The 22,875-nt window shown below is 39.2% G+C and overlaps 2 protein-coding genes across 5 annotated transcripts in view; one reads left to right on the top strand and one right to left on the bottom strand.

Moving 5' to 3' along the window:
* The window catches only part of aacs (acetoacetyl-CoA synthetase), a 34,933-nt gene extending 21,479 nt beyond the window's left edge, over positions 1 to 13,454 (bottom strand). For both annotated transcript variants that reach the window (XM_020598290.1, XM_020598291.1), the window contains exons 1-9: positions 12,779 to 13,454; positions 11,266 to 11,369; positions 10,661 to 10,781; positions 10,008 to 10,121; positions 5,032 to 5,129; positions 4,455 to 4,569; positions 3,961 to 4,042; positions 3,668 to 3,821; positions 1,186 to 1,266 (exon numbers count right to left, since the gene is read on the bottom strand). In XM_020598290.1, coding sequence (XP_020453946.1) covers positions 1,186 to 1,266; positions 3,668 to 3,821; positions 3,961 to 4,042; positions 4,455 to 4,569; positions 5,032 to 5,129; positions 10,008 to 10,121; positions 10,661 to 10,781; positions 11,266 to 11,369; positions 12,779 to 12,917 — 1,008 coding nt within the window. In that variant the 5' untranslated portion in view covers positions 12,918 to 13,454. The remainder of the gene's footprint in view (positions 1 to 1,185; positions 1,267 to 3,667; positions 3,822 to 3,960; positions 4,043 to 4,454; positions 4,570 to 5,031; positions 5,130 to 10,007; positions 10,122 to 10,660; positions 10,782 to 11,265; positions 11,370 to 12,778) is intronic.
* Positions 13,455 to 15,597: 2,143 nt separating this feature from the next.
* Positions 15,598 to 22,875, top strand: part of gak (cyclin G associated kinase) — a 23,553-nt gene continuing 16,275 nt past the window's right edge. Inside the window, exons 1-8 of one of the 3 annotated variants that reach the window (XM_020598251.1) lie at positions 15,598 to 15,777; positions 15,877 to 16,044; positions 18,176 to 18,237; positions 19,040 to 19,099; positions 19,923 to 20,037; positions 20,533 to 20,675; positions 21,071 to 21,196; positions 22,606 to 22,695. In XM_020598251.1, the coding sequence (XP_020453907.1) occupies positions 15,903 to 16,044; positions 18,176 to 18,237; positions 19,040 to 19,099; positions 19,923 to 20,037; positions 20,533 to 20,675; positions 21,071 to 21,196; positions 22,606 to 22,695 (738 nt within the window). In that variant the 5' untranslated portion in view covers positions 15,598 to 15,777; positions 15,877 to 15,902. Of the gene's footprint in view, positions 16,045 to 18,175; positions 18,238 to 19,039; positions 19,100 to 19,922; positions 20,038 to 20,532; positions 20,676 to 21,070; positions 21,197 to 22,605; positions 22,696 to 22,875 lie in introns of all 3 variants that reach the window. The other 2 variants (XM_020598249.1, XM_020598252.1) reach the window with 2 other exon arrangements.

Here is a 22,875-nt window from a genome sequence, read left to right as displayed (position 1 = left end):
TTGGAAATGTAATCTTCCATTTTGATACGATCAACTGACAGTTTTAACCAAGAAGGATCAGCATTGTCCTTCAAAACATTGTTTCAATGTCCTACTTATCAAACAACAAGCAGCTATTTTGACAGTCTCAGTTTGTGGAGGCCTGTCACGAAAACTGAAGCCAGTGGAACACAAAGGACCTTCAGGGTGAACAGAGGAATGATATACCTGCAGCGCTTTCACCAGATTCTGCTATTCTTTATTGAAAAAAATCCTTCAACATCGGATTCGAACGGCAAAAGGGCCTACAACACGCCCCAGCCGGCAAATATTAACATTTATTATATTTTATGGTTAACTTTTTTTTCTTTTCAAGATTGACAAGGGAGGCTCTGCCTCACCTGCCTCACCTGCCTCCCCTGACCGCACGTCACTGCTCAGATGTAGTTTTTATGGCCTTTCCATGTTTTATACTATTACAGTTTTAATACTTGGGGATTTGGGACTGTTGGTCAAGCAAAACAAGCTATTTAAGATGTCACCTTAATCTCTGGGAACATCTAATGGGTATTTTTAAATAAAGTTTGATCTTCTATAAATTAAGTCATTACTAAATACCTAAAAAAAATATGAACAAATTCATGCATGTCCACAGCTCCAACTACAGGCAGATATTGATTTAGTGACAGGCTGGTTAAACAGATTTTTAAAGATGGTACATTATACACAGTCTGACATGGTTGCATGCTGCCAGTGCAGGACAGAATCACTTTCTAAATTAAAGAGATGTGAGCTAAGATAATTGTTGTAAACAAGATTCAGGTGTTATCAACCAAAACTGCACAAAAAGTATAATACAATTGCGCATTCATTATGTGTAAGCACAGAAATATGCATCCTACCACACTAAAATCTTTAATCGACACCAAATGTTCCTCAGTGTTGATCACCAAAAGGAGCTAGAATCTTTGAGGAACTAAACATTATGCACAGCTCTGACCTTCAGACCTCAATGCTGCTCATTAAAGAAAATCTATTTGTGCGTGCACACGCGTGTGTCTATGTCCAGGCTCATGATACCCCACAGTATTTAACATTCAGCCCCCGTTGATGAGACAGCAAGAAAACAGTGGAAAACTTAGAATAATTTAAAAGGTTTGGGAGCATGCGTGTATCATTTCTATTGTGAAAAGGTTTTGCACTCACTGTAGTGTAGTAAATGATGACATCACTGCTGGTCATATTGCCATGGAGGACGTGTTCTTTCAAGTGCTGGATAAGTGTGCCCTAAGGAGACAGAGAGAGAGGGAAAGACTGTTACAAGTGTACCATTTTTTTATCCACTTATCTTATTATCTTTTTTACGTCCACCAAATTTTAGTTAAGCTGACATGGAACATATAAATTTCACACAGAGAAAGATTTTAATACAATAATTGTTTAGTTGATAATGTGTTCATCCCAATTTGCTGAAGTTTTACTCTTGTTTTGTTGAGCCCAAAAGCCAAACATAGAAAACATTTATATTTGACAAGGCAAACCAGTAGTATTTGGGCATATTTAAAAACAAATAAACTGATCAAAATGACTCAAAAATCCGTTTATTTCTTGTGCAGAAAAAGCTTCTGACTAAGGCTCCTCCACACAGCACACACAAGCATTTCTTTTTACAAAAAGGACAATGGTTGAGGGTGAATTCTCCCACCGCGGGATAGGTTATTATTGCTGATGGAGTGTATGAAATGAGTGTGTGATGGTGTGGTTTATTTTTGAGCCTATGTGCACATAAACAGGTACTATGTCTGTGAATATGTGTGTATCGTTGGCCACACTCAGCTGTCATACCTGTCCTTTGCACGCCATCTTGCTAACGACAGCATGTTAACAGAACTGTAACAAAGCACAAAGCACAACAGTGCCGGGTCTAATTGGTAGAGCCAGAGAGCAGTGCCAGCACTAAAATAAGAAATGTTTTCACCAACACATTACTGTCTAATTATCGGCGGCATGGGGAGAAGGAAGGGACACAAAAAAAAAAGAGATGAAGACAGAGAGAGGAAGACAATAAGAGAAAGAAAGAAGAGGGGGGTAGAAAAGAAGAAGCAAAGCAGGAGAAATGACTAATGAGAATCTGAGGACAAAAAAAGGAGAGAATGCATGCAAGTTAAGGACAGAAAACTAAATGTGAAAAAAGGACAGGAGGATAACAGAAAAGACCAAAACAGAGAAAAAAGGAAGGAAAAATTAGGTGCCAGCGGGAGAACAATGGTTTGTGAAAATGTGGGAATGCAGCTGGAGTGTTGGAGTGTATTAACCTATTTTAAACGTTGAGTGTTTCAGCCTTCAAAGTGCAGTGGTGCTTTTGAAATCACACATTCAGTTGACACTCAGTCTCACTTAGATATGGTAAGTAACAGGAAAAAAAATGTCATTCATACACTGAAGAGCAACCTTTTAAAAATCTATTGATGGAGCTCTGCTGCCATCTTGTGGTGAAAAGTGTAACAGAAACCTAACTGTACCAAATGGTTTGGACAACTGCTGCTGTGACGCAATACTAGGAATAATTTCAATAAGATGGTCAGACTGTGATACTGACTAAGTGGGAGTTTTCATTAGCCTTTAGAATTTGGACTATTACTGTCAGTGACAGTTACTAAGTGGACCTTGAGGAAATGTTGTTTCCAAAGTCAAGAACTAACTTTAAACCTCTAGGTCTTAAGCCAGCATGAATAAGAAGTAATTAAAGCAATTAAATTTTGGCTATCTACAATTACATGACAACTGGGCAACAGCAAATTAATATAAGCAGTGTGGGCCAAGTCAACAGAGCTCAGTAAACAGTGTGTGTTTCTGTGTACATGTGAGATGACTGTGGTCTATCTATCTTTTTCAAGTGGCTGCCTGTTACAGCAGCAGCTCTGGCTTACTACTGAGTTTTTCCCCTTTTTTTGTTTTCATTTTTGTATTTGGTTTGGGGTTTTTTTGCACTATGTACACTAAACTGCAGAGAGTGCCTGGTCCTACACAAGAGACCAGCTGTTAGCGCTCCATAACACAGCGGTACGGCCACATGAGACACATCAGAGAACTGGGAGAGCAGCATCATGCTGTTAACAGCGTCATGGCTAAATTCACTAACTCCAGACACAACCGTTGCTTTGGACAGCTTCCACCTTATACAGGTAGACAGGACAATGGAAAAGCAGTAAGAGGATGGGAGGAGGGCTGGCAGTATTAACGAATGATTGATGGTGTAACTTTGCACACATCACTATTAAAGAACAAGTCTGCCATAAGGTCACTGAACTGTTAGCATGAGGCTGCACTATACTACTATATACCCTACTAATACTATACTATAATACCTTGTCTGTTAATTTAACTCAGTGCCTGTTTTCTATCCCTTTGCTGCTGCAGTGCTGTGAATTTCCCCATCATGGGACTAATAAAGGTTTATTTTAACCCTTGTGGAGCTGCAACAAACAATGAACAAAACAGTTATACAGTATGTTAGTACAAAAATAATACACCTTTTTTAAAAGGTGACATGCACCTTTTCTGCCTTTATTCTATAAAATGAGCAGCACTGTGCATGAGATATTTGTGCCAGCTTAACAAACAAACCAACAGTGTGAGTAAGCGGTAGTTTTGTAACTTCAGGCTAAAGGTAAAATGTGTTTCTTACCCCAGCAGAGTGGACCATGCATTTAGGAGCTCCTGTGGTTCCAGAGGAGTACATGATGAACAGAGGATGACTGAATGGAAGCTGCTCAAATTCTAACTGAGGAAACTGGTCGGCCTCTCCACACCCAGATGCCAAGAAATCATCTATAAATACACTGCGGAGATTAAAAAAAAGGAAGTCAAATAAAAAATTAATGAAAGGATGGATGATACCTGCTCTCTGTCATAGAAAACATATCACTTTGAGTTTCTCAGTTTGAACACTTCAGTGCAGTTGTAACCACAGACACACACCTGTTGGGGATCTTGGAGAGGTCAGTCTCCTGTTTGGAGCAAACATAAGGAATCACAACCACTTTCTTCAGGTCAGGCAGACCTAGATGTCAGAGAGCAAGAGAAAGGCTCATGCTTGTGTGTTCTCTTCACACTCAAATCTTTGGGAAATGGCAAAAGAGTTCCCAGAGGAATCTGGGATGTTACTTTCATGAAATATGTAGCATGATCTTACCTTATAATGTCTCTACTACTTAGTGGAAACTCTTTCTAGGTTTTAAAGTCTATAAAGAGCCTAAAACATCGCTGACAACATCAAATACATGTTGGCACTAGCTGTCTCTGTAAATACTCTGACCACTGGAACATGTTTTGCCGTCTATCAGCAGAAGATTCTAAAGGCATTCATTACTACCCAGAATACACTGTTTTGGAGAAACGGAAAATCTAAACTGAAAATGTGAAAATGCATAACGGTCAGAGACATCAGTGCAAAAGCAAATACAGTTAGGAACCTTTGACAACGTTGATCAGCTTTTCCATGTGGTCATGTGTTTTGCCGTTGTAAACTACAGCAGCAACAGAGAAGATAAGTTTGGGCTGGATTTGAGAAAACCTGTCAAGGACACCCTGGGATTAAAAAGGAGACAGAGGGTTAAAAATGGCAAATCTTAGAAGTAAGAGCAGATAATTACAACTGCAAAAACTCCTCAAGTCTACAAAAACTGTCCTGGAATCTGACAGTCACATGGTAAACCTTGAGTGATCATGTTTAATTTAGAGAAGTTTAGAAAACAGATAAACAGAAACAGAGCAAATAGGAAACACACAGCAAAATGAAATCCATCACTTAGGATAAGACTAGTTCTCTGATCTGCCAGAAGGGGCAGTGGCACACCAGAAACAAATTGGTCAGGATTAGTTTATATGTCCTTGGACTTTACACCTGAGACTAAGAGGCATGAGAAACTGTTGGCTGACTAGTGAGCAGATAAAGGTTTTGAGATGCATTAGCATATATGGACTGTAACCTCAACATGCCATATGCGACTACAGAAATACAAGCCACAAACAGTATAGAACAATCCTTACGTTGACTCCAAAGTCAACAGACGTAGAGCTCCAAATGGCTCCAATGCTGGCTGCTGCTAACATGGCTTCCACTGCATGTATACCATTAGGTAAGTAGCCTAGGGAGGGAGAGAGGAGAGCGAGAAGAAAACACTGAGATTCATTTGATTAAAAATAACAACAGATATATAATATTTAGAGTTTAAAAACAAGCATTGTGATGACTTTTGATAAACATACAGATCTGGACAAGTGATAACTTTTAGGATAAAAATAGCACAGATACATTGTTTTGGGTGAACAGAAGTCAATTTTGATTTAATGTGATATCTAATATTTTACGTAATATATGACATAATATTTCACCTAACTGAGAAATGAGTTGGAAAAACTCAAAGGGAAAAAGGAGGAGAGGCAGAGACACAAAGATAGTGGGACAGTAAACAACCTGGATAAAGGAGAGAGAATACAATTGGTTATAAAGAAGGGAGATGGGGAAAAAGTGAGACTATTTCATTTTTAACAACCAGGGCTGAGATTATAACTGTTGTCTTGCTGTGATATATTCCTTTATCAATATGGGAAATGGCACCCAAGGACACTACAAGTCTTTTTCATTGAACAGACACAGATTATCATTGATAGAGAGACTGATTGATAACTGCACCAAGGAAAATAAAGAATGAACAGATAATCACTCATTCCCACATTAATTTCAGCCAATACAGAAAATCCTCATTTCATGGGGAAAAATGACTCCAGTCTCCACTAGTGGTGGATTTAGCTTTCTATGCATTGTATCTGTAATGCTTGGTGTCAGTACGGGTCTTAAAACATAAAGTTAGAAACCAACTCTGTTCAGCGTCTATAAAAGGTTGTTCAAAATACAGGCACACGTTTTAAATTAGACCTAGCATATATAAGATATTTTTAAGCCGTGTCTGAAAGCCACTGATAAAGTGTTTGTATATCAATTTATTATGAACTCGTAAAAGTGTATACCAGTCATACCATCTTGTGTCTAATTTACATGGGAGGACACAAACAGGCACAGTGCAAAAAAAAAAAAGCTGTGACATTAAATTAAAAAAAAGGAGTGGCCAGGCTTCATACAGGTGCTCTCATGCTACCTTAAACACAGGGCTGTTTTGTTGATAACAGGTATCTATTGTAACATAATAAAACAATAACACAGCTGGTAGTTCCAACCAAGTAATCTGACTGGCCAGAGGCAAATGCCGGCCACGCTGTCACTCCTTGTGAATCATGACTAATCAGGCTGTATTGATCGCTGTGCCGAGTGATGTAAGCAGGAAATCTGTTCTTGGCTGGATGACGCCTCGGACTGACAGATTACATCTTGTCACACTGGCTTTTTGGGCACGCTCATCGTCATGAATCATAACCTTACTAATCCACCCTGCCTCCGTGGCTACTGTTATGAGTCACTTTCTTGCTATGCTTTAACACTGTTTACACACCAACACACTGCCTGTACTATCTGTTTATTCATGCATACTGTTATAAAAGGTTTCAGGTTTATGAGGGTAACCACTGAATGAACTGCAACTGACCTGTGCACTGAGCAAATCCATAAAAAAAAAAAAAAACAATAATTTGATATGTAGATCACGGGTTTGAAATCAACTACGAAAAACTGTGAGAAGTGAATCCTACACTGACATCTTCTGTTAACACGCCCTGGTGAAAGGCACTTAACCACTACTGGATTCTATACTTGGCAGTTTAAATGACTAGGAAATGAATAAAATGTTTACACAGGGTTACGGTTACTCGCCCACCTGCATTATGTTAGTCCCTGAGAACCTTTCCTTCTCCATCAAACAGTTACAAGGTCTTTTTTTTTTGCAATATTTACTTGCTAGCATCTTTCTTCTTCACTGCCTGTGAGCACATTACTGTATGTTGACACATTACCAACCTACTGCTGATCAACGAAACAGAATGAGCCTAGACCAGCTCTGAAAGCCGCCACCCCACATGCATGCGCATGATACAAACAAAGCACTGCTCCATAGCGCTGCTAGGATAAAAAACAAACAAACAAAAAACTACGCAGGCCACATCTTAAGGTGAATCCAAAGTCCAAGTATATTAAAACAGCAAATAAATAAATAAAATTATGGCTCTGCAGGGAATAATTCTGTGGTTTAATTCAGGGATTTGGTTCAAACTGACAAAAATTCTGCACACCTGATTGTATGACAGGTGCATTGGAGCAAAACAGCATCTTGCAAAAATGTAAAAAATAAAAACATAAAATCCTACATGCTGTCTTGTTTAGACTGAATAATATATTATTAATAAACTATTCAGCCTAAGTGACCCACTGTGGTGAATTTTTTTTTATGTTTTTGCAGGATGGTTGGTTCAGCAATAATACAATCATAAAGACAGAAATGAAAGGAAGAGGCGCTATGCTACAATGACCCCATGTGTGCACTGCTGTGGTGTTACCAGAGCTACGACTGACAATCGCACCAGCCTAACTAGTACAATATGTCAGTCCTGATCCAAATGGCGACTGATGGTGACTGGTACAAACTGGGGTCAGTTGAAGCTTTGGTTTATAAATATCAGTAAAGTACATCTGGTCCTATGGCAGACAACATGAAAAACTAAACCTTTTCCAAACACTAGTGAATTTTACACTCACATCATATTTGTCACTCAAATTGCTTAAATTTTACACATTTTTTTTTTTCAAAATTGGCAAAAGCAACTAATTAATACTAAACAAAAAATAATAATGGTTTGAAAAAGCTCCTTTCACACTTTGTTCTGACCACCTTATTGTGCTCCTGCTGGCCACATGAGTCACATATTTCATGTACTTTGTGCGAGTGGCATCCCAATCCACAACCAGTCAGAGCAAGGAAGTGTTTGCTACAATACATGTGTGTGCACGCTAGGTTGGCCCATGTCCTGCCATAAAGCAGGGTGGGCCAACCTAGCGTTCATCAGCTAAGTGTCTATATATCTCCTGGATTACAGACACTGACAAGACATTTTAGTTACAACCTGGGGACAAGGACATTGCTGTCTCTAACACACTATGAGTGAGCACACATGTTGCAAAACACACACACACACACACACAGTTGTGTTTAGATATGCAGGAAGGTAATAGAAAGAGGGGAGCAGGTAGGGAGCTGATGTCTCTCTCTCTCTCCTCTTCTGATTTTTCTGTAGCTTCCTCTCCCTGTCTGTCCCTCTTTCCACCCCTCTCGTCTTTCTAATGAGATTCCCACAGAGCAAAGTCATTTAGGTAATGGATTTCCCCACCACCGCCATATCCATCTTGGTTCTGAACACATACACAGACTTTCATGCAGATCTTGGTTTTTCCTGGGCAGAATAAGTCAACATGAGCTTATGAACAGCAGCTTCAGAGTTTAGTGGAACTGTGGCTTCAAAATACAAACAGCTAATTTTTCAACTCTTGAAGACCCTAGGTTCCTCTATTTCTGGGGAGGTTTTTTTTTTACTGAATGTGCCAGAACACAACCCTCGGGCTCATTTCAGTTACCCACAGAATAACTGAACACCCAGATTCACAGTCATATCAGGGAGGTGCCTAGTACAACCATAGGTTCTCTTCTGTTAACTCTGTTAACTACAGCTATTGTTTCTCCATTAATATCTTTATTTTTGGTACATTTTTGAGTCAGAGTTGCTCAGGTGTCTGTCTGTCCATTTGTTTTTTGTAGCCAGGCTTCTGAACAATGATTTTTTTTTTTAATCCATAAATGTTTTCTGGCTATGGTGCCTGCTGTCTGTGATCTTTATCCAGAAAAAAATGGCCTGTTTAGAATGTGTTAATGTGTTTAATTTAATCAAAACATAAGTCACTTCAAGGAATAAAAAGTTCTGAAATCTGAGAACCTACTGTCTGACAACCCCCATTGTAACTGAAGCCTCTGATATGGACACAAAGAACTCAATAGACATTTCTGCATCATTGCTGGAAAAGTGGTACAGAGCAGAGGATGAACCAGAGAGGGGTGTTGATAAGACTCAGCTTAGTCAGACATTCATATACACTCTGACTGTACCACAGAGCTGTTTTACTGAGGAACTACTTCGTCTTAAAAACAGGCAGACAAACATGTATGACTAACATATTTAAACAGAGGTGTGAGAGACATGCTAATTTGGTTCTTGTATACTGTACAACAAGCATGATTGATGCAGTATAAATTCATGGGTGAAACAGGGTAAATTTCAGAGGTTTCCACCTCATTTTGGAACCACAAGTTTGATCAAAACACACAGGAGTCTTTATAATAGCTGAATAAGCTAATTACTCTTAGCCAGCATATTTGATGTGTGTGTATTTTGAGATGGGAAAAAAACCTCCCAATACCACCAAACATCAACATGACTTTGTTTCTTGATTCAAGGAGTCAACAAATGGTTCAGTTCAGAAATCTGAAATGAATTTTTTACAACCTAGCATCGCCCCAGATAGCTGAGCAGTACTACCAGCTCAATACGCATATAGCCAGCAATGTGGCAACAAGCTACAAAGATGAGAGATAAGCCTCGATTGACAACATTGGACACTTTTCACTGTTTTCAAAAAAATGTACTGTGCATTACAGCTCCAGCTGCTACACTGGCAGTGCTTAGTGGCAGGTTATAGCCCCAGGTGTGAATTAGTGGAGTCGAATGAATGTGCCATCCATTGGGCCATTGCAGCCGTTCCTCCCTGTGCAAATAGGAACTTTGGAATTTTGCTGAGATTCAGAAAGAGCTGTGACTTGTGCCAAGACAGCCAGTGCACACTGAATCCTATGTGCAGCTTACTCTGGAAGAAGAAATTCTGGGCCTTCACAATTCTAATATACCAACTAATTCAGCCAGTAATCATAAATAACCTACTGCAGTTGATAATAGCATTATTTAAATATTAATCCCACCAGGTTTCGTTGTTTGCCCCCAGTGAGACAAAGAGCAATAAATCTGAGACTTACCTACAACTCTGTCTCCTGTCTGGACTCCCATCTTCCTCATGGCTGCAGCAAACAACGCCACATCACGCCTCAGCTGCCCGAAAGTCACCTTCACAATCTCCTCATTTGCCTCCACTGATAGATAGAGACACAAAGAGAAAATGAGACGGATATAAATATGTACATTTCAAAATGTACGTTCACGCTCATACAGGGAGAGAGGGCCTATCTATTATTAAATGACAGTCCTGAGGGAGCAACAGCTAAATCTAATAAAGTGACGCACTCGCCATCTGTGTCATTCAGGAAGGAAAAAACTCCAATCCAAATGACTAAACATGCAGGGAGAGACAAATCAAAACCTGTTTATATACACCATAGGGAGAAGTGCAAAATATCCAAAAGCAAAAGCTACAGGTAAGGCAAACAAAACTGCATTGAACACTGAGCCGGCCCTGTATGTGTGGAGTGTGTCAAGCCTGTTCAGGAGTAAGAATGAAAGTGAAAATGAGTGCCACGTTGTTAATAATCAACATGTACATTAAGTTGAACACTGTTTGCTTTGTGCATGGCATTAACTCAGCCAAGATTTGGGATTTGATTCCTACTGGAGATCGATAAAGCAAACACTCCAGGTGCAGCACTGTCACATACAGTATACTGTGTGTACTTACTAGCAGCATAGAGAGCCACTTTGTCCTGGTCTGCATGTTTGAGCAGGTTCTCCGCGTAGTTGAGCCGAGCCCCTTTAAACCACTCCGGAACATCCGAGATCCGCTTGGATACATCCACCACCTGACATACACCCATAAAATACACATCAAGAACACACACAGGGTAGAGGCACACTATTGTCATTGGCCAAGACTGTGAACTGTAAAGCCCTGGGGCACTTGCTTGCAAAAAATCTAGCCTCCTTTATATTATTTCACTCTTCTTCATTACATTACCTTGACATTAATGTCTGTTATTTTCACACGTATCAGACATACACCTCTGGTATGGTTTACTCTTTACTTGTAACTGAATGATGTATGTGTTGAATTCTACTTTAAAATGTTTTGCCAAATGTTGATCATTCATTCTGGTCTTTACCTGCTGATCCAGAACCTAAAAACACATTTGTTTGCATTATTATCTTCTTTAAAAAAAAAAAAAAGAGTTTGTATTTTTATTATCAGGTTTTAGTTCTTGTTATAATAATGAGCATGTCTGTTGTGGGTTGAAATCAGAACCATTCTACTTCAGGGTATAATGCAACAGCAGAAGTCGAACTGACCTCTTCATACGGTTTGGAGCTGACTACGCCACAGAAGCGCCACACCTCTGCCCAGAACTCTGGGTAGCTGTCCACCGACCACTGGTACAGGTCACTGTAGTTGACTGCAGCACACAGATATTTTTTTCCAGTTACTACAGCTTTATGACAAAAACATAAAATGTGAAGTTGCTACAGTTGGCTAAATATAGATCAGACACTAGTTCAAGTACCACTAAAGCAAAACAAGGTTAACCTTATTACTTGAAACATCCTGGCTTGAAGTCAGCCTCCATACCCCTGTCATGCTCCATTAACAATGTTTGCTCTGCAAACCCAAAACTCGGATAATCTCCACACATTGCTTAATGATTAATGCCAAAACTGAACCTGAGTTAAATTTGGTCTGTGGGTACTATTTTCCCTCTTCATTGTGAAATAAGCCCCTTATTGAGGGGGCTTCACATAGATTTGGCCTCCTTATCAGCATCCAGCAGAAAAAAAGAACAGGTCAGAACAGTGGTTCCAAATCTTTTTGGCTTATGACCCTTTGAAATGCTTAATCCACAAACATCCTGTATGTTGTATAAATGTGTGTGTGTGTGTGTTCTGATATACAGTATGTTCTTCACAGAAAATGAGCCAAGGCCACTGAGTCTGAGCTTGAAGAAATAATTACTTGTATCTTTTTCTTTTTGATTATAAAAAAGTGGGTCATTGGTGGCCCGAACAACACACAAGGAGTAACCCTTTGGATCCCTGGGATGTGAGAAATGTCTTGATAGCACACACCTGACAGCTAAAACTAGATAGTCTGTATCAAAAAAAGAAAAAAAACAGGTGAAAACCACCAATGTTCAAGCCAATTTCTGCGGTATTTATTCTTGGAATTTTATTTTGCACTTACACATCATAGCTGTCTACACTCCTGTCCCCATCTCTGCTTATTTGCATAACTAGCTTTTGCTTTATTCATTCAGTAGCTGGAAAACCTTGTTTTCCAACATTCCTATAGCACAACCTTCTTGGCTTCAGCTGACAAGGTATAAAGCAGACAATTTTAAAAAGCCTTTCTATTTTCATAACCTGGCAGTTCTGGTCACTTAGGAGCAATCCAAACATAAAAGCCGTACAGAGCTGCAGAAGGGCTTTTTTAAGAGATGGCTGCATATTTTCATTAGTAGGTTATAAATAGTAACTTACCTGGACTAATGAGTTTATGGTGATTCACTGTCTCTTTAGTAACTTGCACCCTTTAAACTGCCAGATGACTGCACATCGCCTAGCTTGAAACGTTGCATTGCAAAGCAACTTTAGACAGTGCTAATCTAGAGGCAATAAACCGTCTGTAAGACACCTAACACAAGATATATTGATAGGTATCAAAGGGAAAAATTGTGCCTATTTCTGTGTTTCTGTTCAGCTCAGATATCCAGTTTTGTAGGCTCAGTAAATTCCGACTTGTGATCATCCCAACGCGCCTACTCGCTCTGTCTGGCTCCTTGTCTGGCTCCCTCCTCTCCTTCCTACTCACCCAGATTAAGTCCGTAGTTCCCGTTGACCCGTATCCTAAACCTATCCATCTGTGTATTCCTCTTGGAGTCCGGGTACCACAACACCTTGCTCTCCATATCCATAATTTTCTCGCTCTTCCTTTCCGTGTCTTTAGACATCTTGGTTGCGTCCCTTCGTTGGATGCCAAACAACAGTTAACGCGAGTCTCGAGCTCCTTGTTGAAGCTAACAATGTGTGAGGTGAGAGCTTGTGTTAAACTGGGTCATGGGATAGTTTAGTGGAAATTACTTAGGAGTTACAGGACGCCACTGCTAGCAAGACTGTCTAAGACAAGCGTGGAGCTTCCACAAGACATTTGAAAGGACACGCCCCTGCGTCATGACGTAATAGTAAGGTGAGTTCAAGAACGTGTATTGTTCAATACTGTTATACAAGATATGAACTACACAATACCTGCACAATAGGTTCCGAACTGAGAACAAAGGTCTTCATTAGAGGCTCCATAGTGACCATATTGACAAAAAAAGATAGTTTGTTATAGCCTACTGTACATGCTGGCTGTTTAAACAATGGAATTATCCACATGATATTACAAATTAATTTGCTTTTTACCTAAAATTTGGATTTTAGAATAAATTTTTAACCTACAAAGAATGTAGTTGCACCGTTTAGTCTTGAACGTCTCCCTTACGTGTATGCGCAAATGTATTATTCAAGTATTCAGTCTCTCGTGCACGCGGGAATCTGGCCTGTCAAAATAAAGGATTTTGATTGGTCCTCAGCACACTGGTTGCACATCAGCCGATAGATCGGTCTATGTGGGAGGCGTAGCATCGCCGTTGGACTGGCGTCTCGTTTGACCAATAGCAAGCTTCAAAACAGGTACGTTGGCTAATCAGACAGCGAGAACACAGGAGCTTTTTAGGGGTGTGACCAATCAGTGAGAGGAAAGAAGGACTTTCCTCACTGTCAGGTACTGTCAACTCAACTTTGATTTAATGATGGAAAAGGCCCGTGGTAAATCAAGTTCTCTTGAGTCTAGTCTACTTTGCATTACTGCAATGCCCAATATATGCTTACTTGAACAATGGCAGTTTTACTATAATGACAGTCTAGCATTTATCTTTGGATACTTACAATTTAATATTTACTTGCTTATTGACAAACACCCTATTCTTGGATCTCTCTCAGGCACCTCTGGCAATCCCAGTGCTCTTTGTTGTTAATTTGCAGCTCATCTTATCCTGGGAATGAGCAAGACACATGGTGGGCCTGCATACACCCCACCTTTAGATGACATTGTACAGTATGTATGACAGAATGTTGTATGTGCTCCAGCCTCACTGAGACAAACATGATTGTGGATGATTAGAAATTGGAGTTAACTTGAAAAGCGCCCTGGGGTGTCATTCAGCAGCAACTGTCTCTTATACCTATTTATCCTGGCTCTGCCTACACATCAGCTCATGCTGCCTGCAGCCAAAATAAACATTTTGTAACAAGCTGCTGTCATTTTCTTTCATCATGAAATTTTTTTCCCAATGACTGCTCTTTGAATTCTGTGATGTAAAATGTGTAACTGACCTATACTGTAATTGTAGTGCCTAACATTTTACAGTGCATTGCATTTAGCTGATAGTGATATCCAGAACAACCAGAGGACCCAACATGGCAAAAAGACAGACTACTTAGTCAGGCAAGTATACAGTATACCAGTATATTTTCAGGAAATGTGTCTGGTAATAGATCCATGGTACTAAAATTCATCTTTTAAACTGTGAAATAAGTTTTTTTTCTTTCTTTGGATCTCACATGGACCCACGGAAAACCTCTAGCTTTTTGAAATGGTCTCTATAGTGTCAAACCACTTTGCATTTAATTTTTACCATAATTTCAAGAAGTCACATTCTCTTTTCAGGCTTGGCCCAATTTTGTGAAAGATGGCAATTGATCTTTTTCATTTGCAATATTACATGTTTTATGAGTACTGTATATGGCAGTAAAATATCAAGGCCTACATTATTTGTCCAGACTGTCAGGTATTGAGTGTGTGCTCTGAAATTGGCCAATATGCAAATTGGTGAGCTGGTGTTCTATTTATACCTGCTGTCTGCCATTCATCACACTGGTTGACTAATCTACACATTGACTAGTCCACATCTATTCACAATTTTCTAAAACTGACTGTAAATAGTCCAAGGGGGTATTTCAGAATCAGAACTAAGAACACTTGGACATTTGATCTGAAACTGACACTTGACCATGTCAAAGCAACACAGAAATTACAACCTAATGTGTGAGTGTGTTTAAATATTCATTTTATTTGCATATACTTATTATAATTCCAAAATGTATTGTAGTAACTCCTGTCAGGAATGTTTAGCTTTGGCCTATGTGGCATTTGAAAGGAGAGTAAATGGCAAAATGTCTTAAAAATATATTTTTAAACATGGATCAAAAATATTTATTTATCAATGCACTTAAAAAGTTACTTTGTGTGTGAGGTAGAGCTAAGACCTTAAACCAAACTGACAGATACATTATGTGCCCAGTCAGTGGCGCACTATGTCTAATTGTTGTTAATAACTGAATGCCCCCCCCCAAAAAAAAAACACACTTTTCATTCATTTCAATTTATTTACAGCACTTTGTCAATTACAATATATTGAGTAATACTGTTTGTAGCTGTAATGACACAGCTGTACAGTCTGATGAATTTGGGTTTGTCCTTATTTTTGCTAATACAAAATACGTTATCACACCCTTTGTAACGTGGCTTGGAAAAGTTGTGACATCCCTAAGCTTCGTTTCCTCACACTGAAGACAACCATACGTTCTTGTTGGGTTCATTGTTTTCCCTAGGTCACATGACTGAATCGTGTCTTGTCGTCATCACCCTACGCGGAAGTCACTAACACTTGTGATGGTGGCGGCCGCGTCAGACTAGCAGCAGGAAGAGGAGGATGTTTTCTTCCAGTGAAAGAGTAATAGGAGCTGATTCCAAACCGTTGTAACAGAGTAGGTGATCAGCCGTAGAGTTTTTTTTCTTTTTTTATTTTGCTGAATCTGTTGGGATTGAGACAGTTCACTCCCTTACCTGGAGCCAACCTCTGTCAGTCTGAAGCAGGGCGCTGCTGGATAAGATGTCCCTCTTCCAGTCGGCACTGGATTTCCTAGCCGGGCCCGGCTTGTCCGGGGCGGCCAGCCAGGACCAGAATGACTTCGTTGGACAAGTCGTTGAGCTCGGTGACATGAAACTGAGGATCAAGAGGGTAATCGCGGAAGGTGAGGTGGTGCACCAGTACGAGAAATGACAATTACGTGTTCGGCGGCTAGGCATGTTGGTTAGCTGAATTGGCTACTAGGCTAGCATTACTAACATAGCTAACGCTACCTGTTTTGGTAGTCAGTGCCAGTAGCGTTAGCAAGTGCATAGCAATGAGTCACCCGGTAGCACCAGTTGGTAGTTTGGTTTCGTGTTTGTCTAACAAGTAGCACATTACTGTAGTTTTTGATAAAGCAAGTTTAAGAAGCGTTTCATATATAAGACTCAGATTAGCTAAAAAAAAAAAAATACTTTAGATTGTGTCTCCTCATCCTGTGCTGCAAAACCAGTCATGAGCCACAATTTCAGCTGTGTTGGTTTATAATAATGTGTCTGAGATTGAATCTGAAATAATCTTCTATATTTATTTGTATGTGAAAACCCACAGATCAGGGCTCTTCTCTGTGGCAGCAAATAGGGATTCTTGTTCTCAGTGCAGAGTGGCAAGACAATCTTGCTACACTATCATTCATGGTTAGTTGTTTGCCATAGTGACCGGCAGAGGGTTGATAATGCTGCTCTTTATGTTGGGTACTGTTTATGCAAAAATATTGGTTAAATCAGATTTAACCACAAATATACTTAACAACAAATAGCACTTAAATCTGTGCTTTAACATTAGCTGTGAGATCAGTGGGACTCAGTAGAAATACTCCATTGTTCAGTGTCAGCAGAGTGTTCAGCAGTGTCAGACCAGTAAAAAACTGAAAAACACTGTGATAAGTGAACCTTGTCATCAGCTTAAGTGCAAGGAAACCCTTTTTGATTGAAACAATATCTTGCCTGTAATTCGAAGTATTACTGCCATGGCTGCATTTCGCAACTCCATGACTCATTCTGATGTATTTTGTCCCATCTGTTTCAGTCTAACATTATGTGTAGAAAACATCTATTTGCTTAGCTCTAGTTATGAAACCATTACAGCCGATTGAAAGATAATACAACAGTTGGTTCTTAGATCAGTAACTAAGGTTTGTTCTACTTCAAAGAATCTTTTTGGGTAGCCGCGTATATTGTTGTTGTGTACATTAAGGAAGCCACAAAGATTGTACCCTATCCAGATTTAACAATTTGGAGCATGATAAATAAGGATTTGTGTAGTGCTGGACCCGAATATCCGACTATTCAAATATTTGTTTGTTGGGTAGGTGATCGATTTTTAATTTTAGTATTTGAATATTTGAGAGAGACTCCCTCCCATCAGAACAGGAACAGTAAAGGCCACTGTGTATGTCTGGGCAATCTTGTCTGTGTAAAGAAAGCTTGAAAGACTAGAATTTTCATTGTGTTCATTCAGTTTTTCACAAAGCAAGGTTAGTAGTTGATTTACTCATCGCTGTGGTAACCTTAACCAGGCCTTGTTTGGACTGTGACTTCTTGAGTATGTTTACTAGTGAGCACAAATATACACACATTTGCTGAAAAAGTTAAGAATGGAAAGTTTCTTGGTTTCTCCCACAGTCCAAAAATATGCACGTTGTTGTTGCTGTTCATTTGCTCATAGGTGTGAAAGTGAGTGCCAAAGGTTGACTGTCTTTGTGTGTCAACCCTGTGATTAAGTTGCGACTTGGCCTGATTATTCTCCTTCTCTGTTAACTAGCTCATGAATACAGCAGCACTGGCCACATGACCACCAGTATAAGTTTCAGCCCCACCTTCAATGAAAAGATAGATAATCCAAGGCGCCTGAAGGTGAAAGGTGTGGGCTTGTGGCACAGGTTGCTTTAGTTATCATGTTCTTGAGTAAGGAGTGTGATCTCAAACTTCTACATATGGCTGCTCAGCGGCCAACAATTACAACTGTCATTGCTTGACAGCTTCTACGTCAAAATGTTTGTGGGTGTGTAGAGAACTATATACATACAGCAAGTGTTTCTTTGTCAGTCATCTTTTTAAAGCATCAAAACACAATAGTTGTGGAAGGACAAATCAGACAGACATTTGGCATTAATCAAACACTGTAAATTACAAAACATCCTGCTCTGCATCACACAGTTTTTGCCATACTATGCATTTGAGATTGATAATTAGGTTTCATTTTAGATACTAACAATGTAAATGACATCCTGTTTGCTGTCTTTGTTTTCTCAGGTGGATTTGCCTTTGTGTATGAAGCCCAGGACATGAGCAGTGGTAAAGACTATGCCCTCAAGGTAATAAAAATCTGTACCCATTTAGGAAATTCTACCTGCTACTGCTGGTTTATGATGAGCCACTCTTTTGTGTTTTGACTACATGCATGTTCATTTATTGATTTATCCATGTATTGCTAGCTGGCAAGGTGTGGAAATGATACACAGAGTGTACTAATGTGGGATGGTGCTTCTCCTGCTTTGTTGTCAATTAAATCGCTCAGGAAACATTTCCTGAGCAGGCTGTTTCTTAAAATTAACTCAACAGATACTGAAAATATTTTCTAATTAGTCTGAAGACTTGGATCCAGTGGTCTCTTCTTAGTAATAATGCTGAACTATGTGGGGTTAAGATGCTGTGTTTTTTGTTTTAAAAGTTCAGTAATTAACTGTCTACATTTTAATTCAGGGCAAATAAATAATAAATGAACAAATCAGACTGCTATACATTAGCTGTACTGTTGTATTGGAAATTGTTGAGGAGAAATATTAATATGCTGAATGTTGGGCATGTGTGCACTGTGCTTTTTGTGAGCATCCATTTTAGGGCTCTGCCTGGGTCTAAATCCAGACTCAGTTGTGAAATTGTGAAAGCGTCTGTTGTACTGCTCAGTCATTATAATCAGCACGTGCAGTTAATTTGATAATTTGACCCTGTTTGACTTCCATCGACATCGGTTTTTCATGTTCAAAGCAAATGCTGTATAGACTGATTATTGATGGAATATATCAATTCAGTTGTCTTGGGTATGTGTCTTAAAAAGATGATGTGCCACCTGGTCTCAGAACAGCAACAAACCGATGATCTGTGTGTTTGTTTTAGAGGCTGTTGTCCAATGAAGAAGAGAAGAACAAGGAAATTATTCAGGAAGTCTGCTTCATGGTATCCTTTATCGTTTCCAGACCATGATGAAAAGACACCTTTTTTTTTTATTATAAAATGCTTCTGGTTTACTACACAGCATTCTGATTTAGTACACTGCAGGAGGTGGCGTCTAACAGAGTCAGGTTAACCTTAAACAATCGCTACCACCAGGGTAGTTTATAGACAACATTGATATAGCTTTGTGTGTCTTAAGGTCAAAATATTAAGCTATGCCTCAAGTGAGGTCTTGTTTTATTTTGTGGAGTCCCAGTTTTTATCAGTGAGAGGAACTCGGGCAGTTGTGGGAACTAGCAGCTGAAAATTCTCTGAAAATGTCTCCTGTCCTTTTGGGAAATGACTGTTTCATGCTGTGTGGGTTCACAGGCGATTGGTAAATGACGCACCATGTCCCTGGATCTGTTGTAACATTGAGCTTTTAGACCATCATTGTTTGCAGAACATTTGATGCTGATGAGACAGAAAAACAAAGTCTGAAGTCATTTTTGAATTCTTCCCACAACCCAGTCATAATCTCACCATCCTTTCATTATTTGACCACCAAGCTACAGTTTTGGAATAGATTTAATCTTCTATGGCCTGTGTATCAAAGTGAATGGCAAAGTAGATCAATTAAAATTGTAGCCATAGCCAGTCACAATCAATTTGAAGTTTATCATACTCCAAAGTGGTTGGTGCATTCGGTAAGACACACCTAAATCCAACCAAGTCTGTCACAAGAGGATTTATAGTGTTTTGTTTTTGAGACTGACTAAATGGGAGGCCAGGGTTGACACCACAGTAATGTTTATACTGTGTAGTCCTTAACCTGCTCCCTCCAAAGAAAAAACTGTCAGGTCATCCCAACATGGTCCAGTTCTGTGCTGCTGCTTCCATCAGCAAAGAGGAGTCGGACACCGGGCAGGCCGAGTTCCTGATCCTCACTGAGCTGTGTAAAGGTATGCACAGACCCACTTTTCTTAATATTTGTGCTTCTTTGTCTGCCACTTCTGTGTCTACATCTCTGCTACTGAATCATAGCTGACTCATTCATCAAACTAAAGTGCTAAAAGTGTGGGGCGTCAGTACTGTTTCCCCAGTAACTTTAACTGAAAGACAGTTGTGATTGAACAATTTCCTGTCTGTGACCTTTCCACTTCCTGTTCTACTTCCTTTCTATTCAGCCAATTCATTTACAACATACTTTATTTTTATTCAGATGTTTATCAGTTTTAAATGTAAACAACTATTTATTGACAATTGAAAATTATGTACACACATTAACATGATGTGTGAAGCGCCTTTTACAAGGCATTACAAGGTCTTCATATTTTCTCTAAATTCATGAGACAGCTTCCAATCAACACACCAAAAAGACATCTGGGCAGTGGCAGATGTTGCCTTCACTTTGAGTGGTCGGTTTTATTCATCTGATTTTCTCTTGTCCTCCTCAGGTCAGCTGGTGGACTTTATAAAGCGGGTAGAGCAGAAGGCTCCCCTGTCATGTGACACTGTGCTGAAAGTCTTTTACCAGACGTGCCGCGCCGTGCAACACATGCACAAACAGAAACCTCCAATCATACACAGAGACCTCAAGGTTAGTTTTTGTCCTTTGTAGTTGGACAAGTGAATGACATATCAAAAAGCTTGTGAACTAAATGAAATCCCTTAACCCTCCTGTTATGTTGCGGGTCAAATTGACCCACGAACATAACTGCTTTAAATGAGACAAATATTTGATATGAAGAAATGAACATAATAGGAGGGAACCTTCCTGTTATGTTCATTTCTCAGGTGATGCCTGCTCAGCAGTTATGTTCGTGGGTCAATTTGACCTGCAACATAACAGGAGGGTTAATATTACAAAATTTTGTGCCACATGAATAAGATACTCAGATGTAAAGCACAATTGATACAACTTTAAATCAGGGGCTACTAATTGGTAATCAAATGTGCATCACGCTAACTCACTGTTTACTTGATGTGTTGCAGATTGAAAACCTCTTGATTAGTAACCAGGGCACCATCAAGCTGTGTGACTTTGGCAGTGCCACCACAGTGTCACATTACCCTGACTACAGCTGGTCGGCACAGAAGAGGTCCATGGTTGAGGATGAGGTACGCACACACACAGACATCCGTCAGGAGTAGAGGTGGAAAGTAACTTAAGCAACATTTACTTAAGTACATTTTTGAGCTATTCTGAGGTATACACATTGTCTATTGAGTTATTCTTTCATTTTCTGCTACTTTATACTTCTACTTCACTACATTGATAACTTTAGTTACTAGTTACTTTTCAGAAATAGGTTAATAAACCAAAATACAGTGTAGTCACAAGATTTATCGATCCTTGGTGTAAAATTCACACGCTAGTCAGCAGTATTTCACTTTATAGGCATGTAAGGTAGTTAAAACTAGGTCCACCTTCACCAGCTGCATCATTAAATGTGACGTACACAATAATGCATCAGTAATTATAATCAAATAATATGATGTTCATCAGTGTAAACAGTGTCATTTTACATAATGAGTACTTTTCCTTAAGTAACATTTTGAATGCTGGCCTTTGACTTTTACACTGCGGTATTGTTACCTTTACTTAAGTAAACAATCTGAGTACTTTTTCCACCACTGGTTAGGAGGAATTTCAACAGGGCCATTCTTATACAATGTATTCATTCTTGGGCAAGATTTGTAACTCAATTCATTTTTATTTCCATCCCTGATAGTTTCAGTTTAGGTTATGGTTCTGATTATGTTATACTAGGCTTTGAGAATGTAGAATATATTTTCTTTGCAGACAAAAAGTGTAGTAAGCGCTTAAACATATAATTAACCAAATGTATTATTTAAGACACTAATGGATTCGTCTACAAAAGGACAAAAAACCAGCCAGTTTTCTTTGAAATGTTTCTTTCCCCTTATCCAGTTTATCCTTATGCGGTTCACATTGTAAAGCCTGCTGAATCAAATTTGCGATTTTGAGTTGCATATTATTATTAAAGCATATTATATTATGTAATTTTGCTATGAGAGTCAATTCTTCAATTAAGAAAGAAACAAAACACATGCATGATGTTGAAAAGGAACCAGAAGCCTTTGATTGAATTAACAGCTGGAGGTCCAGGCAGCACTGGCCAATCAGGTTAATTATATTCATACTATAACCATGCAGACACACAGGAACTTTGTATGTACAGTATGTATAATGTAATGAATGTAATAAACTGCATGTCCGCTGGACACCTGTTTCCACACTAGGAGAACAAAAGAGATGCTTGAGAACAGAGCTTTTTTTTTTTTTGGTGGAAAATCTGAAATGGAAGCTGTTCAGTTAAAATTAGAATGATTAGTTTCTAAAAGCCTGCTTAACTGTCTATGTGGGAACAAATGGATTGTCCTGTCCATAAAAATGATCAGATGGTTGTAAAAGCATTTTTTTTTTTATCAGTTTTATCTACTACAACCCCGCCCCATACTGGTCCAACAGCTGATGTTGTGTGGGTTTTTCTGTTTGTGTGTAGATCACAAGGAACACCACTCCAGCATACCGAACACCAGAGATGATCGATCTCTACTCCAACTTCCCGATCAATGAGAAACAGGACATCTGGGTCAGAGCCCCTCGACTTTTTAATCCATCGATACCAGCTACAATAGAAAACAGTAGTGTTAATTCAGGATTGATAATGTTAAAGAGCTTAACTTTGCTACAACTGAGCTAACCATCCGTGATGTTTGTTGTATAAGACTGGTTCTCTGTGAAGCCGAGATAACCAAAGATCAAAACATCC

The sequence above is a fragment of the Monopterus albus genome, unplaced genomic scaffold (genome assembly GCF_001952655.1).
Source record: "Monopterus albus unplaced genomic scaffold, M_albus_1.0 scaffold37.1, whole genome shotgun sequence".
Taxonomy (NCBI): Eukaryota; Metazoa; Chordata; class Actinopteri; order Synbranchiformes; family Synbranchidae; genus Monopterus; species Monopterus albus.
This window is presented reverse-complemented; position numbering and strand designations above follow the sequence as displayed.